The sequence below is a fragment of the Macrotis lagotis genome, chromosome 3 (assembly GCF_037893015.1).
Source record: "Macrotis lagotis isolate mMagLag1 chromosome 3, bilby.v1.9.chrom.fasta, whole genome shotgun sequence".
In the NCBI taxonomy this organism is placed as follows: domain Eukaryota; kingdom Metazoa; phylum Chordata; class Mammalia; order Peramelemorphia; family Peramelidae; genus Macrotis; species Macrotis lagotis.
In genome coordinates, this window is record NC_133660.1 from 36879012 (window position 1) to 36896451 (window position 17440).

Below are 17440 nucleotides of genomic sequence, written 5' to 3' on the forward strand. Positions count from 1 at the left end.
AAGAAATAGAGAAGTTTGAAGGAGAGATGATGAGCAGCTCAGTTTTGATATGTTGAATTTGAGGTAATGGTAGGACATCTCAGGTAGAAATATCTGAAAGTAACTGGAAAGTAGCATTCAGGAAAGATACTGGGTCTAGATATATAGATTTTTTTTTTTAGTTTTTGCAAGGCAGGGAGGTTAAGTGGCTTGCCCAAGGCCACTCAGCTAGGTAATTATTAAATGTCCGAGGTCAGATTTGAACTCAAGAGACTCCTGACTCCAGGGCTGGTGCTCTATCCCACTGTGCCACCTAGCCACCTCTAAATAGATTTATATAGAAGTCACCTGGTACAAGTTCATTTTACAGCTGAAAACATTTCATTGTTCTACCAAAAGGAAGTGACATGTACAAGTCAGAGCTCATATTACCTGACTCTGAATTCAACGTTTTTTCTAACATACTTATTAAATGCCTTATTTGGAAACATTTCACTTTAGTATCCAGTAATTATCAAAGAAATTCTGCTTCCATACAGGAACTAATCTAATAATTTCATACTTCCCTCATAGCCTGTTGATAGTAAAGAGTCATAAAAGGAAGAAACCAGGCACACAATAGTAGTATCTCAAGGGGAAATAAAGAAAGATAGGATGCTATTGCTGGTATTTGTCTATGAAATCAATATTTTGTGCTTATGTCACTGACCTACAAAGATTCTCCTCACATGCAAAGCAACTGATATATGGGGCCAGACTTGGATGCAGGCAGAAGAGAGAGAATCTATGAAGTAAGATTTTATGTGATACTACCAAGTCTCTCCTTCTTTAAAATATCTCCCACGTGCTTGTTTCCAGTGGCTAACACTGTCCCCTCAATTAAGCAACACACACTTATTAAGCACCTACTGTGTGTAAGCATTCTACAGGGATACAAATAACATGAATGAAACAGTCCCTGCCCTCAAAAGTTTACATTCTATCGGGAGAAAAACATGTATATGTCTAAAGAATTCAATGGCTCTGGGGTCTCATCAACCTGGGAATTCCCACCAATGGTGCAGATTGCAACCCATCCTCACCTGCCTATCCTTGAGACTACTGTCCATGTTCTCCTGAACAGTCACCACAGAGGCCTACCCAACATGCAGGAAACCTTTCACTTTCTTCCCACATTACAAGGGGACCAGTGGAGCATTCTGACTGTCTCCTCTCACCTCATGATCCATCTATCTTCATTCACCAATATTACAGAATTTTTTACCTGTACTTAAACCTGCCTTGCCTTTCCTATTTATTATATAGTACATAACTGTATGTTGTATACAATTGTATTGTATTCTATAAATGCTAACTTCATGTGCAGAAATATATATTCCTATACTAGGAACAAGAAAGGCCTACTGGCTCTGTTTTAGGCTAAAGAAATTTCTTACTGTGGGCCCATTTGCAAGGTGGGCAAGATGAGTGCTCCCAGATACTCAGGCCCCTGACTGTCTATTCTGAGGGTTTTTAGAAATATTGCTTTTAAGAACTGTGCCCCTCTCTTTTGGAAATGGACTTTTCACCCATCCCCTCCTATCTCATCTATGGACTCTGGACAAGAGTCTCCTTGAGCCTCCCCCCCATTCAGCCCCCCCATGACTGGGTAAACAGGTCCTTATATTCACTGGCACTGGAGGATCCACAGCTCTGAAAAGGTAGTAAATACCCAAGCTGTATAACTGAGAGAAATAACTTAAAACCATCTGCCTGATGACCAAAACCATGGTGTTGCTTGTGCTACAGCATATTTTAATGATGAAAAAAGCATACAGTGTCGCACCTCTCAGCAAATCCATCCTGGTTAAAAAAGTCATGCTGCAGGAGCTCATTGCAGAAGGGTCTCTTGTCAGGATCAATCTGTAAACATTTCTGAAACACCAAAAGAAGTTTTAATTCAAAACAAAGAAAAATGTCTATGGTAAAAGGGATGTCCTACACCAGGTGCTCAAAGAGGAATTCTCCCCTGAGAACAAGCATCAGGTCATGGCCCTGCTCCCCTGTCACATTCACTGGGGGGACATACCTCATCTGCCATATTGGTGTTCATGGTGGCACTTCATTGACTAAAACAGTCAATTTCAAATAAAAAGGTGACTATAAAGATGAAATAATTATCAGGGGACTAAAAACCTGTAAATATTATGCCAAAAGACAATTTCTCCTGAGAAATGACAAAGAGAAGGCTAAAGAAGAACACTAGATTGAAGCATATATCCCAACCTTCTCTTTTCCCTACTCAGGTCAATCAATTAAGCAGCTACTGGATACCAGGCTTTACCCCTCTCCAAATTTCAACATATAAAAATGTCTGAAAAAATAGATGACCCACAGTGCACAAGTAAGCTTAAATAATTTTGATTAATAATCAATTATGTTTAATATTAATAACTGGTTAATAATATCTCAGTTTCCCAAGGTTAGGGGTTTTTATAGAAATGTGTGATCTCTTTTAAGCACTTGATATATTACCATCCTTCAATCTAGACATGCAAAACAATTATGGTACACATACCACACACACACACACACACAAAAAAAAAAAAAAAACACTGTGTACTGAACTGGAAGAGCCTGAGACTCCCTTTGCCACTTATTAACCAACCCCAAGGCCCCAGTCTGTTTCTTGATTTGGGTGAAGAATTTCAACATTGAGCTTCCTCTGCTGTAGGAAGAATATTACAATAGCCAAGTTCCCAATCTGCACTTATAAACTGTACAAAGCTGTCTCTCCAGGACACTCAAGGAGTCTGAGTGAGGGAGAAGGCATTCTCTTCTGGACGTTATCTCCTAACATTTTTCTCTCAAACATAAGCACCTCATATAATCCAGAACTTTTTAAAGGAGAAAAAAATTAGGAATAAATGTTATAACTGTCCTGAAAATCCCTTTGTCTTCCTAACACAAAATAACAGACCACACAGATTTTCACGTCATTTTTTAAAGTACTTTCCAGAAACAGATTCAATCCTGGTTTATGGAGATTCTTCCCTTCGTTTTACATCTGTTTGGTGCATACTACTAATATCTAGAGACTTTTCACACTTATTTCTCATACAAGAACATAAGAATTGCCAAACAAATCAAACCCCCCACCCACCCACTGGGCTCCAGATTCTCTTCCTAAGCAAGGCTTAATAGGGAAAGTGCAAAAATGAGCTTGATCCTGAGAGTTTCTTCTCTTTTACCCATCTTTTGTGCTTATTAACACTGAAGACCGAGTTTCAGAAATGAATAACAGATCACTAAGTAAAAGAGAGTTGCCTCTGATCCATCCCATTTTGGTCAAATTCCAAAGTCACCCCCCCCCAAGTTATTTCCAGATTTAATGAACAAGTGTAGAGCCCCTTCACTGAAGTTGTTTTTTGTATCTTTTATCTTTTGTAAGGTGAAGATCCCTTCCAATGCTTTTCTCTAGTTTCTGAGAAAAAAAAAATGATTATTTCTCTCTTGTATTAATAACTAAGGACCTAAGGCATTTCCCCTTTTCTGTTTCCTCATCCAGAAATCAACCACTGTGGAAAAGCTTGGGCAAAAACTGTGGATTCTTGTTTATTGTGTTTATTCATACAGGTCTGGAGAAATGTGGATTCTCCCTTTTGTCAGACAAGTAATATGGAAATGGGTAAGTCTCTGACCAAGATTTTCATTGTCTCCATTAACCAATCTTAGCTGACTACCACCCTCAAGAAAATCTACTTTTCCAAGTGCATATAAACTGTGAGCCCACCATCATGAAGGGTGTCTAGTATTTGAATGTGCCACTGACCTTTTCTATTAATAAACATGCTAGCCTTACTAATAAAATGGTTAAATTATCTCTCAAACTTTTAAAGTACCAGATTTCCAAGTTCTCTCTTTCTCAAGGTGTAAAGATCAAAAGCATCATCAGGATAAAATGGTATTTTCTGGTTTGTTTATTTTTTCAAGTAAAACTGACCTTCTGATGTGCACCTAAAAGGGTAGTGGGAGGATTTGGCCAGGAAACCACTGACCTGAGCAACAAAAACAACTCACAATTATGTGGCACTTGGAGGTTTCCTAAGCAACCAAAGCCTGAGTAGGGCTTTGACCTTCTGAGAACACTTTCCCATATGGAGATTTGAGTTAACGATAATTGTTCTACTTATTTCACAGGGTTATTTTGAAAACCAAAGCCCAGGGGAGGAAAAAAAACTTTCCAGGTCCATTTTAACCATCTTGCCAAATCAAACAAAGCCAGCCTGCCCCTTACCTTTGCCATATCGATCACCACAGCAGGGAGTGTCGGACAGTGGTTTTCAAGAGTCTCGGCTTCTTCTATTTCAGGGAATTTCACACTGGCAAAGAGTGGGTTCTCATAGAACAGTTCCTGATGTCTTGGAATTAAATTTCCTGAAAGCAAAAACAATACCCAATAACTGCACATGGTCCTAACAGGTAACATTTATGCAGCAGCTTAAGATTTACAAAATCATCTAGCTTAAATATCACAACAAGTCAGAGAAAAGTGCTATTATTACTATTATTTTTATTTTACAAATATGAAACTGAGGCACAGAGAGAGGCACAGACTACGCCAGGATCACACAAATAGTGAATGGAGGTCTCTCTGACTCCCAAGTCCAACCCTTGGAAAACTAGTCAGTGTACAAATGGTGTCAGATAACCAGGGTGCTAAAGGTAAGCCTTTTTTAAGTTGTTTTTCAGTCATGTCTGACTTTTCATGAGCTCAGTTGGAGTTTTCTTGGTTCACCATTTCCTCCTCCAGCTCATTCTACAGATGAGGAAACTGAAGCAAACAGGATAAAGTGACTTGCCTAGGGTTACACAGCTAGTAAGTATCTGAGGCCAGATTTGAGCTTAGCAAGATAACTTTAGGGCCTGTGCCCCACCCACTATGCCACTAGTTGTCCACATTCAGACCTATTCATCCTTTAGTAAGAATTCAGAGACACTGTGGTCTCGGAAGGGAGAAGTTAGCCTCAGATTCAGGATTATTGGTGGCCTCTGCAAGTTCACCCTGGGCAGGCCGCAAGCTCTTTGAGGTCAAGGCAACTCTCTTAGACTCTAAATTGTAGAACTACTGCTGATCTGCATGGGTTGAGAACTTTCCTCATCAGGAATTTCTTAGGTCACTGACATCACAAGTCAAAAAAAATTTTTTTTTCAGCAACTCATATCATATTTCAACATCATTCTCTTTTTTTCATTTAATGGCATGATACTGGGCAAAGAAGAAAACCAATATGAAAAAAAAACATGAAAAAATAAGAAACTATTGATTTCTATCTTAGACCTAAGATGTCCAATTACTAATTTCCAAAGAAAAGATCACTCATCAAAATTATCCATTTATTTTTATTTTCCAAATTCTAGATTCACTACATGTATGAAGAATCCAATGGTCAATCTTTGGGATTTCCCAGACTCCAAAAGGACCCATCATTTTGTACAGTTATTTTTCCCCTCACAAAGAGAAGGGAAGGAAGTGAGAGTTTAATTTAAAAGGGATGCAATTATGCCATGTTATCTCTGTCAGGTTGATCAAAATCAACCTGGAAAAAATTTCAGTTGTTGACTAAACTTGGCTTTCACATTCCATCTATGAAAAAAATTTAAAACACAAATAGAAAAATCTTACCTAAACATTTCACAATATGATACAGCTGATCAATATCAGACTCCCCAGGGAAAAGGGGTTGCCCCACGAACATTTCAATCAACAGACAACCAATGGCCCATATATCAACAGCCCTAAAGGAAATGGAAACAGATGATGTAAGAAGCTTGGGAAACTATATTTAATTTAATGAAATAATTGTAATTTGATATGTCATGCTTATTATTTTATACTCTTGGTACTTAGAATTCTATCCAAATATGTCCAATTGCTCATGAAAATAATTTTCTATCTAAATACCACTTAACTCAGAAGTTAAACTTTTGTTTAACCAACTGAATACTGCCAATGAATCAGAAGTAAATTTAAAATGTCTCTAATATCTGTCACATTATCATGGATTTTATTTTATCCTCAGAACTCATTTTTTAACACTGCTCAGAATTTATCTCTAATTCTTAATGTACAATCCACAGACTTCCACATGGTCAGTAGAGAGAGGTCAATAAAGTTTGTGAACTTGGATGGGAAAAAATTATACCTTTATTTTCACTAATATCTACCTGAAATTTATCATTTTCTTCTATTATTTAAAAATATTATTTTGAGAAGGCTTCAACTTAGGATGACTGCCCCAGAATCTATGACCCTAAAGAGGTTATAAATATCCATTCTAACAAAAGGTCATTAAGAGCAGGGAAGGATCTATTTCAGTGTTGAGGGAAGTAAGAATAATAGCACAGAGGAAAGACCCAGAGGATGGAAAGTATAAAAAAAGACCTAAAAAATCCATCAAAAATGATAAAAATGAGCATATCATCAATTATCTGGAAAAAATAGCTTAAAAAAAATCTCTTTTCAGGTTAATGGTAGAAAATTGAGGGGATTATTATAATACCCTAGGATAACATTTTCCCTTGTTCTTTTTTTTTTTTAGTTTTTTGCAAGGTAATGGGGTTAAGTGGCTTGCCCAAGGCCACACGGCTAGGTAATTATTAAGTGTCTGAGGCCAGATTTGAACTCAGGTACTCCTGACTCCAAGGCCAGTGTTCTATCCACTACACCACCTAGCCGCCCCCCCTTGTTCTCTTGAGAAAGCTCTGTAATCATAATAACATCATTATCCTTTAACCAACAATAATTCCATGAGTATGGCCAGGAGAGTTCCCTTGATTGGCTGGTCTGTACCTGTGGGAGCTAACCCATGAAGCAGGCCTGGGGAGGCAAAGACCTTGACTCCTACTGGTAAAACACAAGCTCTGACTTCTTGCTGAGATCAAATGCAGCCAGAAGCTCATGATTGTGGGAAGCTGTCTCAAACATGACTGCAAACTGTGTTCTGAGCTGCCAGTTACCTGGGAGACTAAAAAGAGAGACTCACCCCCACACACACTTCTCTCTCAGTTAGTTAGATTAAATGAAATGATAATGACAGAATTTAGTCTATAATACAAAGCAAGCATTATATAAATATATTATGATTGCTATTGTTGGTTGTCTATTTGAGGGACAGAGAGACAGTGACAGAGAGAGAGAGGCAGACAGAAAGACAGAGAAAGGAGACAGACAGAGATAGAGACAGAGAGAGCTCTGAAAATCTTGAATCCTGGCTCAGTCACCAATCACCATCAACATATTCACCACATTCAGGGGCAGTTAGTGCAATGAATGGAGCAGCAGCCCTGGAATCAGATGAACCTGAGTTCAAATCCCACCTCAGACACTTAATAATTAGTTGTGTGACCCTGGGCAAGTCACTTAATCCCACTCCCTTGCAAGGAAAAAACAAACATATTCACCTCATCCAAGGACCAAGGAATCTGCATAGAGCCTCTTGATGCACATGACCCTTAGCAAGAGACCAGAATCCAGAAGTACCAAAGGTTTCTCTCATCATATGCTCCTTGGGAAAGCACTCTATAAGACTCTCCCTTGCCCAATTCAACAGATCAGGTGAAACTCCATTGCCACCATTACATTCTGTCTTCATTTAAATATTTTCCCTCCCAAGAAAATCAAATGGAATACATTTTGTAAAGTTGCCCATATCCTCAAATTCTAGAAAACTCTCAGGAGACCTAAGGAGAGTTCAAATGCTATCTTCTCTGCAAAGACAAGTATCTTTTCAAATGTCTTCCTTAAGTATCCTGCACTAAAGAACCTCAAAGTGGACAATTTTTAATGGACTCCTGAATGTCATAAGGAATCCCACCAAATGTTCATTAGGTATCGTTTTCAGTCCCTAATAGTCTTTACTAAGAGCCCAAGATCTACCATAGATATTGGGGCCTGGAGGTTAATATCACTTCCAAATAAAAAGTTATAAAATCCAAGCAAAAAATAACATTTTACAAAGCTTTCATAAATTGCCTTTCTGTTTGGTATTTAAAACCCTTATCAAATCCAAAACCAATCAGGAAAACAAAAAGCAAAATCCAAAATAGACAACTAACAGAACAATAGTAATATAGTTGTATAAAGCTTACTTTGTGTTATAATAAGCAGTATACTAAACTCTGTCATTATTATTTCATTTAATCTTCACAACCCTGTGAGTATGGTGCTATTATCTCCATTTTACAGATGAGGAAACTGAGGAAAACAGAATTGAAGTGACCAGTCCAAGATCACACAATAAATAATGAAGGTTGGATTTGAACTCATCTTCCTAATTCTAGGCCTGGTGCTCTATCCACTGTGCCACCAACTGCTCCTAAATGGAAGGAAGAAGAGAAAGAAAGAAGGTAGAAAGAAGGGATGGATGGAAAGCAGGGAGGGATGGGAGGAAGGAAGAAAAAAAAGAAAGAAATGGAAAGAAGGGATAGAAAAGTGCTTACCCTCCTTGAGGGACAGTATGATCCCAGAGCTCATGAAAATCTTCCCAAAAGGGATTAGAGACCTGAAGGGAACTGAAAATCACCCCTTGACCCTCAGGTAAGAAAAATTGTCCTGCATGAAAATTCCTCCATGTGTCCTTCTAGCATACATACCCTTTTCCTTGTCAATACAAAGAGTAATTTAGAAAGAAGTTCAGAAAAAAATTTCAAGGAATTCCTACAAAATATAGGGTATCCAATTTTTTTCCAATGAATCTCTGTAAAATCACAGAACATTCAAAATGGAGGTCCATCCTCACTTAATAAAAAGAGCAAGCAAACTAGTTCAAAATAAATATGACAAATTCAGATGAAATCCCACATATGGAGCTCTCAAAGAGGGATTAACCAGTTAGGACAAATTAGAACCAGCCCCACAAATTGCAAATGAGCTTCCAACATATAGGATTCAGGACTCTGCGTGAACATGGAACTGGGGTTCCTTGATGGGAAGAAGATGCCCCACACCTTCAACCATCACATGTGGTCTTTCAACAAAAAGTCAAAAATTGTTATGAGAAAGAGACAAGTTATTTGATTAACATTTTACTATTGTTAAAAAGAAGTTAGCATTATGAATTTGCCTCACAAATTACTCAGGAATAATTCACTAAAGTAATTTTAATCATTTAATGATAAAAAGTGGCGAAAATGCCACATTTCTTAATGATATATGCTTGCCTTTCAGTAAAAACTTCTTTTCAGAGCTTGGAAGGTAATTTATTCAATTCACCACTTGTGACTTTCCCCAGATGAAGAGTTAAAAGTCTGCCTAGGTATTTCATGATATCTTACTTGCCATACTTTATGTCTCCGACCAAAAGCTCTGGGGCTCTGTACCAACGGGTTGCCACATAACCAGTGTATACTTCCCCGGGTGCTCCCAACGTACGAGCAAATCCGAAGTCACACAGCTTCACCACCCCAGACTCAGAGATCAGGATGTTCTCTGGTTTTATATCTCTGTGTATAATCTAAGTCAGAAAGCATAGTAGGAAAAAAATCAAGGTTCTGTTTGGACATCAAATTAATAAGTGTAATAGACATGCTGAGCTCCCTGGGGAAATACATATGAGATAGGATGGATCCAGAAACCTGAGAGGATTTGTAAAAATGGATAAAGAAACTAGGAGAACAATCTGCATAACAACACAGTTAAGTGGAAATACTCTGAAAGAACTTCAACCAAGGCAGTGGCCAATCATAACCTGAGACAACTGATGAAAATGCAGGCTTCCTCCCTCCTGGAAGAGAAGGGATTGACTGGAGGTTCAACATGAGATGTTGAGCCAATATGGTGCTTTGTTTGGATTAGTTATTTTTACTTGTCATATGGGAGGGCTTCTACTTGGGGGGATAAGAGGGTTGGTGAATAGTGATAGTGATAATGACAAAAATGTCAATGAACCATTTTTAGCATCCACAGAAGAGATCAAAGAAAGTTCAAAAGGGGAGCAATTTTGCTCCTCGCATTAAATGTAATATATTCTTTTAAAAAGCATAATACAAGTTCATAATTTCACATATATATACATATACACATATACACACATACCTATTTTGCAGTAATGTTCATGTTTGTTTAATTCACAATAAAAAATTAAATTAAAAAGCACTAAGAAATATAAGAACATAGGCTATAATTTCTTTTATCATCTAGTTTAAGGAAATAGACATAAACACTTAAAAACTTAATAAAAGCATTATTAAACAAGAATTAGATACAATAGAAAACATAATCAGAAGTATATGGCTTTGTCTGAGAAAGAACTGGGGGTGGGGGGATGGAGTGAATGAAGCTCACAGTGAAGATAAACAAAAGGCTTAGGGATCATGAGATATAAGGAGTTAGGAGTCTTCTGCAGATAAAGAAATTTCAGAATTTATGAACATGGAAGTAGAATATTTGTGGCCACACTCTTGTGGCCATCTCTGCATATTTGCTAAGTTGGGGAGGTGTAGGTCATAGAAACTGAGTAGACAGAGTATGAGGGCAGGAGATGAAAGATGAAGAAAAATGATGGACTAGGCACTAAATTCATTGAGAAAGAAAAGAAAATGCCTGGGGGAGGGAGGTAGGGTGAGAGGAGGGTTAGAGGAGGGAAAGTCTATAGATATATTGGATTTATGATAGTCAAACCAAAATGTTGGCAAGCATCTGGAAACATGGAACAGCAGGATTAACTGGGAAAGATAGATTTGGGAGATATTTGAATGGAAAAGACAGCTAAATCCATGTGAATATGTGAACTCTCCAGGGGAAAGGGAGAAAAGAGGTTGGAATAAATAAATCACAAACTACAGACATGCATACAGACACCCAATTCTGTGGCGATCCAGGTTAAATATTGTTCTGAGAACAAAAAAAAATTTAAGTACTTTTATTCCTTTTTTTCTTTTTTGGAGTAGCAATGACCTAAATAATAAATTGGTCCTTCCTAAGTCAATTAAAGTCAACAAGGATTTATTAAGTGTTCACTCTGAGACAAGAATTATGTTAAGCACTCATAAAAATGGGCAAAAAAACAGTACCTGTCTTCAAGGAGCATGGCATGAGAAAAATCAAAGTCTGTGGGGCATCAAATTAATAAGTGTGATTCACTGAGGAAGACAACATGAAAATATACACAATTTGCAAAGGAAATGAGAGGTCATCTTAGAAGGGAGGGGCTGGGAAGGGGGGTGGCTAGTACAAAGACTGTACTGACAGGTCATAGAGTACTTGGGAGAAGAATGGAAAGACAGGAGGGGGTCAGATTATATTTGATCTTGGAGTTGATTAGGAGCCACTGGAGTCTGCAGAGGAGGAGAGCAGCATGGAAAGACCTGCTCTGGAGGACAATCCCTTTGGTCACTAAATAGAGAGTGGAATAGAAAGGGGGAGTCTGAGGGCAGGGAGACCTAACTAGAAGGCTACTACAATAGTCCAATATAAGAAGTGGGGCTGTACCAGGGTAGGAGCTGTCACAGAAAAGAAGGGCATGTATAAAAGTAACATGGTTAATTTGGCAGGATTTGGCTACTGATGATGAGGGACATGAGTACCTCCATTCCTCTCTCTAGATTCTAGCCTGGAGATAACGGCTCTAGCACCGTTTTCTATCAGATTCTCCAACACACAATATTTTCCCTCCTAAACTACCTTGTAGTCACTACTTCATAAATATTTGTATTTATTAAGTTTACATGTATTATATATTACATATTGTGATATTCAGAAGAACCTAAGTTCAAATCCAGCCTCAGACTCTCAAGACACTTACTAGCTATTCAATTTTGGGCAAGTCACTTAACCCTGATTGCCTCCCATTCAGGGCCATTTCAAGTCATCCTGATTCATATCGGGCCATTGGACCCAGATGATTCTAGAGGAGAGAAAGTGAGGCTGGTGACTTAACACAATTCCCCTCATTCAAATCCAATTCATGTGCTTGTCATGGCATCACCTCCCTGATGGCATGGTCTTTTTCAAGAATGAAGGACAAAAACAACAATGGGGGGGGGGGCCCAAGATGGTGGCCGGAAGGCAGCACTTCCAGAAACTCCTTCCCCCCAAACGCCAAAAAAACAAAGGATGGCTCTAGCCAAAATTAGGAGGGCAGAACCCACAGAAAGACTGAGTAATAAATTTTCCTAGTCCAAGATAACTTAGAAATTCCATGGGAAAGTTGTGTTTCACCAGGACTGGGGGCTAGGAAAAAAGCCTGGTGCAGCCCAGCCCAGCCCAGCCCAGCCCAAAGATCACTGGCAACAGCTTGAAGGGGGGGTGAGAGAACGCTGCTTCACCAGAATGAGTGTGGAGTAAAGAGCACCAGCCACAAAATCTGCTGAGACTCTGGAGAAAGTAGCCTGCACCCCCTAGAGATAGTAGGGGAAGTCTGCAGAGATTTCTCTGCTCTCCTTCTGCTGTTTGCCTACACTCAGATATTGAAGTTTGGGGTTCCATACTAAGACAGAAGGATCCTTCCCTATAGCCCCAGGGCAGAGGGTAGTGCTGTGGTCATCTACATATCAAAGCACTTGCAAGAGAGCATAAAGACCTTGGAGGAATAAAGGTCCCAGTGGGGTGTTCCAAAACAAACCCCCAAAGTCTTAGAAGTGCTGTCTTGGGCTGAGGAAATGAGTAAACAACATAAAAAGAAGAATCTGACCATAGAGAATTACTTTAGTCCCATGGAAGATCAAAACAAATACTCAGGGGCGCAGTGGATAAAGCACCGGCCCTGGAGTCAGGAGTACCTGGGTTCAAATCCAGTCTCAGACACTTAATAATTACCTAGCTGTGTGGCCTTGGGTAAGCCACTTAATTCCATTTGCCTTGCAAAAACCTAAAAACAAAAAACAAACAAAAAAACCCAAATACTCAGATGATGACAAAATTGAAGCTTCCATATCCAAAACCTCCAAGAGAAATAGAAAATAGGCTCAGACTATGAATGAGCTCAAAAAAGACTTTGAAAAGCAATTAAGAGAGATGGAGGAAAAAGTGGGAGGAGAAATAAGAGTGATGCAAAATAATCATGAAAAACAAATCAAAAGCTTGGTGAAAGATATACAAAAAATACTGAAGAAAATAATGTTAAAAACTAGTTTAGGCCTAATGGAAAAAGCAAAACAAAAGTCAAATGAGGAGAAGAATGCCTTAAAAAGCAGAACTGGCCAGCTGGAAAAGGAGATAAAAAAGCTCTCTGAAGAAAAATAACTCCTTCAAATGCAGAAAAGAACTAAAGGAAGATTATAACTTTGCAGGAAGAAATATAACTCTTTTCCAAAAAAGCCAAAAATTAGAAGAAAATGTGAAATATCTCATTGGAAAAAAAACCAACCTCAAAAACAAATCCAGAAGAAATAATTTAAAAAATATTGGGCTAACTGAAAGCCACGACCAGGAGAAGAGCCTAGACTTCATTTTTCTTTTTTTTTTCTTTTTTTTAGGTTTGTTTTTTTTTTTTTTTTTGCAAGGCAAAACGGGGTTAAGTGGCTTGCCCAAGGCCACACAACTAGGTAATTATTAAGTGTCTGAGACTGGATTTGAACCCAGGTACTCCTGACTCCAAGGCCGGTGCTTTATCCACTACACCACCTAGCTGCCCCTAGACTTCATTTTTCAAGAAATAATACAGCAAAATTACGCTGAGATCCTAGAAATAGAGGGTAAAATAGAAATTGAGAGAAATCACCAGTCGCCTCCTGAAAGAGATCCCAAAAGAAAAACTTCCAGGAATATTACAGTCAAATTCCAAAACTCCCAAATCAAAGAGAAAATTCTAAAAGCTTCCAGAAACAAAAAGTTCAACAACCGAGGCTCCATAGTCAAGATTTTACAGGATCTGGCAGCATCTACAGTAAGGGCTTGTAGGGATTGGAATATGATATTCCAGAAGGCAAGAGATCTCGGTTTACAATTGAGAATCAACTACCCAGCAAAACTGAACATCCTCTTTCAGGGGAAAAGATGGACTTTCAATAAAACAGGGGACTTTCAAACTTTCCTATTCAAACAACCAGAGCTGAACAGAAAGTTTGATCTCCAAGTACAGGACTCTGGTGAACCATAGAGGGAGTGGAAGAGAGGGACTAACTATGAGGAACTTGATGATATTGAACTGTTTGTATTCCTGCATGGGAAGAAGATATGAATAACTCATGAACTTTCTCATTCATAAGAGCTGTTAGAAGGAGCATATATAGACAGGATATAGGAAGGAGTGGAATATAATAGTATAATATAGTAAAAAGATGGAGTCAATGGGTGATAAAGGAAAGTACTGGGAGGAAGGAAAAGGAGATAAAGAAGAAGCTAAGAAATTTCACATAAGAGTCAATAAAAAGCTTTTTCAATGGAATAGAAAAGGGGAAGGCAAGGGAGAATGAGTGAGCCTTCATTCTAATCAGAAATGGCTCAGAGAGGAAATAACATACACACTTAATAGGGTGAGGAAATCTATCTTACCCTAGAGAAAAATAAGAAGAAAGGGACAGGATAAGGGGGAATGGGGTAAGGGAAGGGGGGAATAGATGACAGAAGAGAGGGAAGATCGGGGGAGAGCGTATTCAGATTCAACACACTTTTGGATAGGGCCAGGATGAAAGGAGAGAGAGAACAGAATAAATGAGAGTGGGGAGAAATATACAGCTAGTAATAGCAACTGTGGGAAAAATATTGAAGCAACTTCTCTGGTGGACTTAAGATAAAGAAAGCAACTCACCCCAGAAACAGGGCCATTGAAATCTCAACACAGAATGATGTATAAATTTTTTTTTCTCTCTCTCTGTTCTTGAGGTTTCTCATCTTCTTAGAGGGAGGGGTAGGGGGTTTAGGTTTATTCTTATGTTTACTCTTGTAACACATTCAATTTACATCAATGTATGGCAAAGAAACAATATAGAGACTATCAGACAGCCTTCTGTGGGGGGTGGGGAGGGAAGGGGGGTAAAAATTGAAGAATTCAGAGCCTTGCAAAAAATGATGGATACATATTACAATTGTATATAACTGGAAAACAAAATGTTAAAATGTTAAAAAAAATAACAATAATATAATGCTGTATACTAATATAATGTTATGAATATATGTAATATTTTATTTTATATAATTATTTCTTTATATATTCTTTTTTTCTCCCTCATTAGAATTTTACCTCATTGATACTAAGAATTGTTTCATTTTTTTAAATATGTTATTTCAAGCACCTAATTGGCATTCAGTGAAACATTTGATGACTAGCTATTTGCTCAGGGATATATAGACAGTAAGTGCAGAGACAGGGTCCATATCTAGGTTCTCTAAAGTCAGTTAGTTCTCTTTCCTCCCCACCATGAGACCTCATTTAAACTGAATACTTACATTGTGATTATGACAAAATTCAATTCCTTTAATAATCTGAAACAAATACTTTTGAACTCTGGGATATTCCAGTCCATTTGGAAAGAGATCCAAGTCATCAAGTACAGTGTGGTCCACAAATTCAAATACCAGGTACCATCGTTTCTTTTTCTTAAATACTTCCAGGAGATTCACCAAATTTTCATGCCTCAATTGCTGTTAAATTAAAAGAGTAAAGCATAAAATATTTATAAATGAAGTCAAATTGTCCTCATATAAAGAAAATTCAAAAAAAGATTATTATTGTACAGGAAAACCTGTGACTTTCCAATTGTACTATATCCAAAACTCTCATTCCAGATCATTTAGGCATAGTGTACATGATGAGAGAGACTATAGTGTCTCCATACTTTGGAATGGTCAGATCTCACCTAGAGTATGGGGATGAATTCTTGGCACCAACTTTTGAAAAGGTACAAATAAACTAGAGAATATTGAGAGAAGCAGAGAGTAGAAGGACTGCAATGAAGAACTGATGAACTTTATCTCAGAGAATATCAGGGAGAGATATACAAAGAAGCCTCTTGTGGAAGAGACTATTCTACTTGTAGGCAGACAGATGACAGAATGAGGACCAAGGAATTGGAAAAGAGACTGGATAAAAAGAAAAAGTTGGCAATAATCTGAGCTGACCCAATGGGAAGTGGGCTGCCCCTGGAAGCAACTGGCTCCTTTGGAGAAGAAGATATGGTTATCAGGAAGGGGGGATTCTTTTTTTTAATGGTATTTTATTTTTTCAAATTATATGCAAAGACAAATTTTAGCCTTCGTTAAAAAAAAATGAGTATCAAATTTTTTCCCTCCCCCCATCACCTCCCAAATAAGGGGATTCTTGACAGTGTCAGGTAGGAATAGATGGTCTCAGAGCTTAGGAATTCTATTGACTCTGACTCAACAATGTAATTTCACTTTGAAACAAAGAATTAATTCCTTTAAAGAGAGACACATAGTTACTTATTTGTATCCCCAACACTGCACAATGTCTGACACAGAGCAGGTACTTAATAAATGTTCACTGAATTTCCTGAATTGAATGAGATAGATCTTTTTCTCATGTTATGGGTATGGCATCTAAGCACTTAAATGAAAAGTTAATCAAACTGGAGAATAACAGCAAAACTATCATAATGGTAGACAACTGCAATGTGTCTCTTTCAAAACTGTACAAGTTAACAAAAAGATAAACAAGAAAAAATGAAAGATATAAATATAATTTTAGATCTCTGGCTAAATGGAAATCCAAAGGAATGTACTTATTCCTTAGCCTGGGCTTGTTACTTCCATAAAAACTGAATTCATGCTATGGCAATAAAAACCTCATAAACAAATACAGAAAAACAAATATTAAACCCATCCTTTCCTGCCCATATGATAAAACTCAACATCAGAGAACATTTTTAATAAATGATTTTAATTTAGAGCCTACAGAACACAGAAATAAAATGACAACATATCAAAATTTGAGGAATGCAGCCAAATTAATCCAGAAGAGAAATTTTATACTACCAAACATTTTCATTAATGAAGAAAGAGAGACAGAGACAGAGAGAGACAGAGACAGAGAAACAGAGAGAGACAGAGACAGAGACAGAGAGACAGAGAAAGAGAGAGGCAGAGAGAGAGAGACAGAGACAGAGAGAGACAGAGACAGAGAGAGAGAGAGGATCAAAAGGTTGGGCATACAACTAAAACTAGAAAAGTAATAAATCAAAATACTCCATAACTATAAAAATAGTAGGGGCGGCTAGGTGGTGCAGTGAATAGGGAGCACCAGCACTGAAGTCAGGAGTCCCTGAGTTTAAATCTGGCCTCAGACACTTAATAATTACCTAACTGCGTGGCCTTGGGCAATGCGCCACTTAACCCCATTGCCTTAGAAAAACTAAAAAAAAAAAATAGTATTGTTAAAAATCAAAGGAGAGATTATTCTTATTTATTCTATTTTCTATTTCTATTTTGGTCTTCCCAACTCAAAACACAGCATGCTTTGCCTATAAAGCAAAACTGCATTGAAGAGGTTCTATTCCAAAAAAAGATACTTCCCCATCCATACAT

The 17440-nt window shown here is 37.9% G+C and overlaps 1 protein-coding gene across 5 annotated transcripts in view; it reads right to left on the bottom strand.

Annotated features, from left to right (window-relative positions):
* CDKL2 (cyclin dependent kinase like 2) overlaps window positions 1-17440 on the bottom strand; it is a 76705-nt gene that overhangs the window by 38886 nt on the left and 20379 nt on the right. For all 5 annotated transcript variants that reach the window (XM_074228461.1, XM_074228463.1, XM_074228460.1 and 2 more), the window contains 5 exons: window positions 15347-15541; window positions 9295-9473; window positions 5645-5757; window positions 4256-4395; window positions 1805-1893 (listed from right to left, as the gene is read on the bottom strand). In XM_074228461.1, the coding sequence (XP_074084562.1) occupies window positions 1805-1893; window positions 4256-4395; window positions 5645-5757; window positions 9295-9473; window positions 15347-15541 (716 nt within the window). The remainder of the gene's footprint in view (window positions 1-1804; window positions 1894-4255; window positions 4396-5644; window positions 5758-9294; window positions 9474-15346; window positions 15542-17440) is intronic.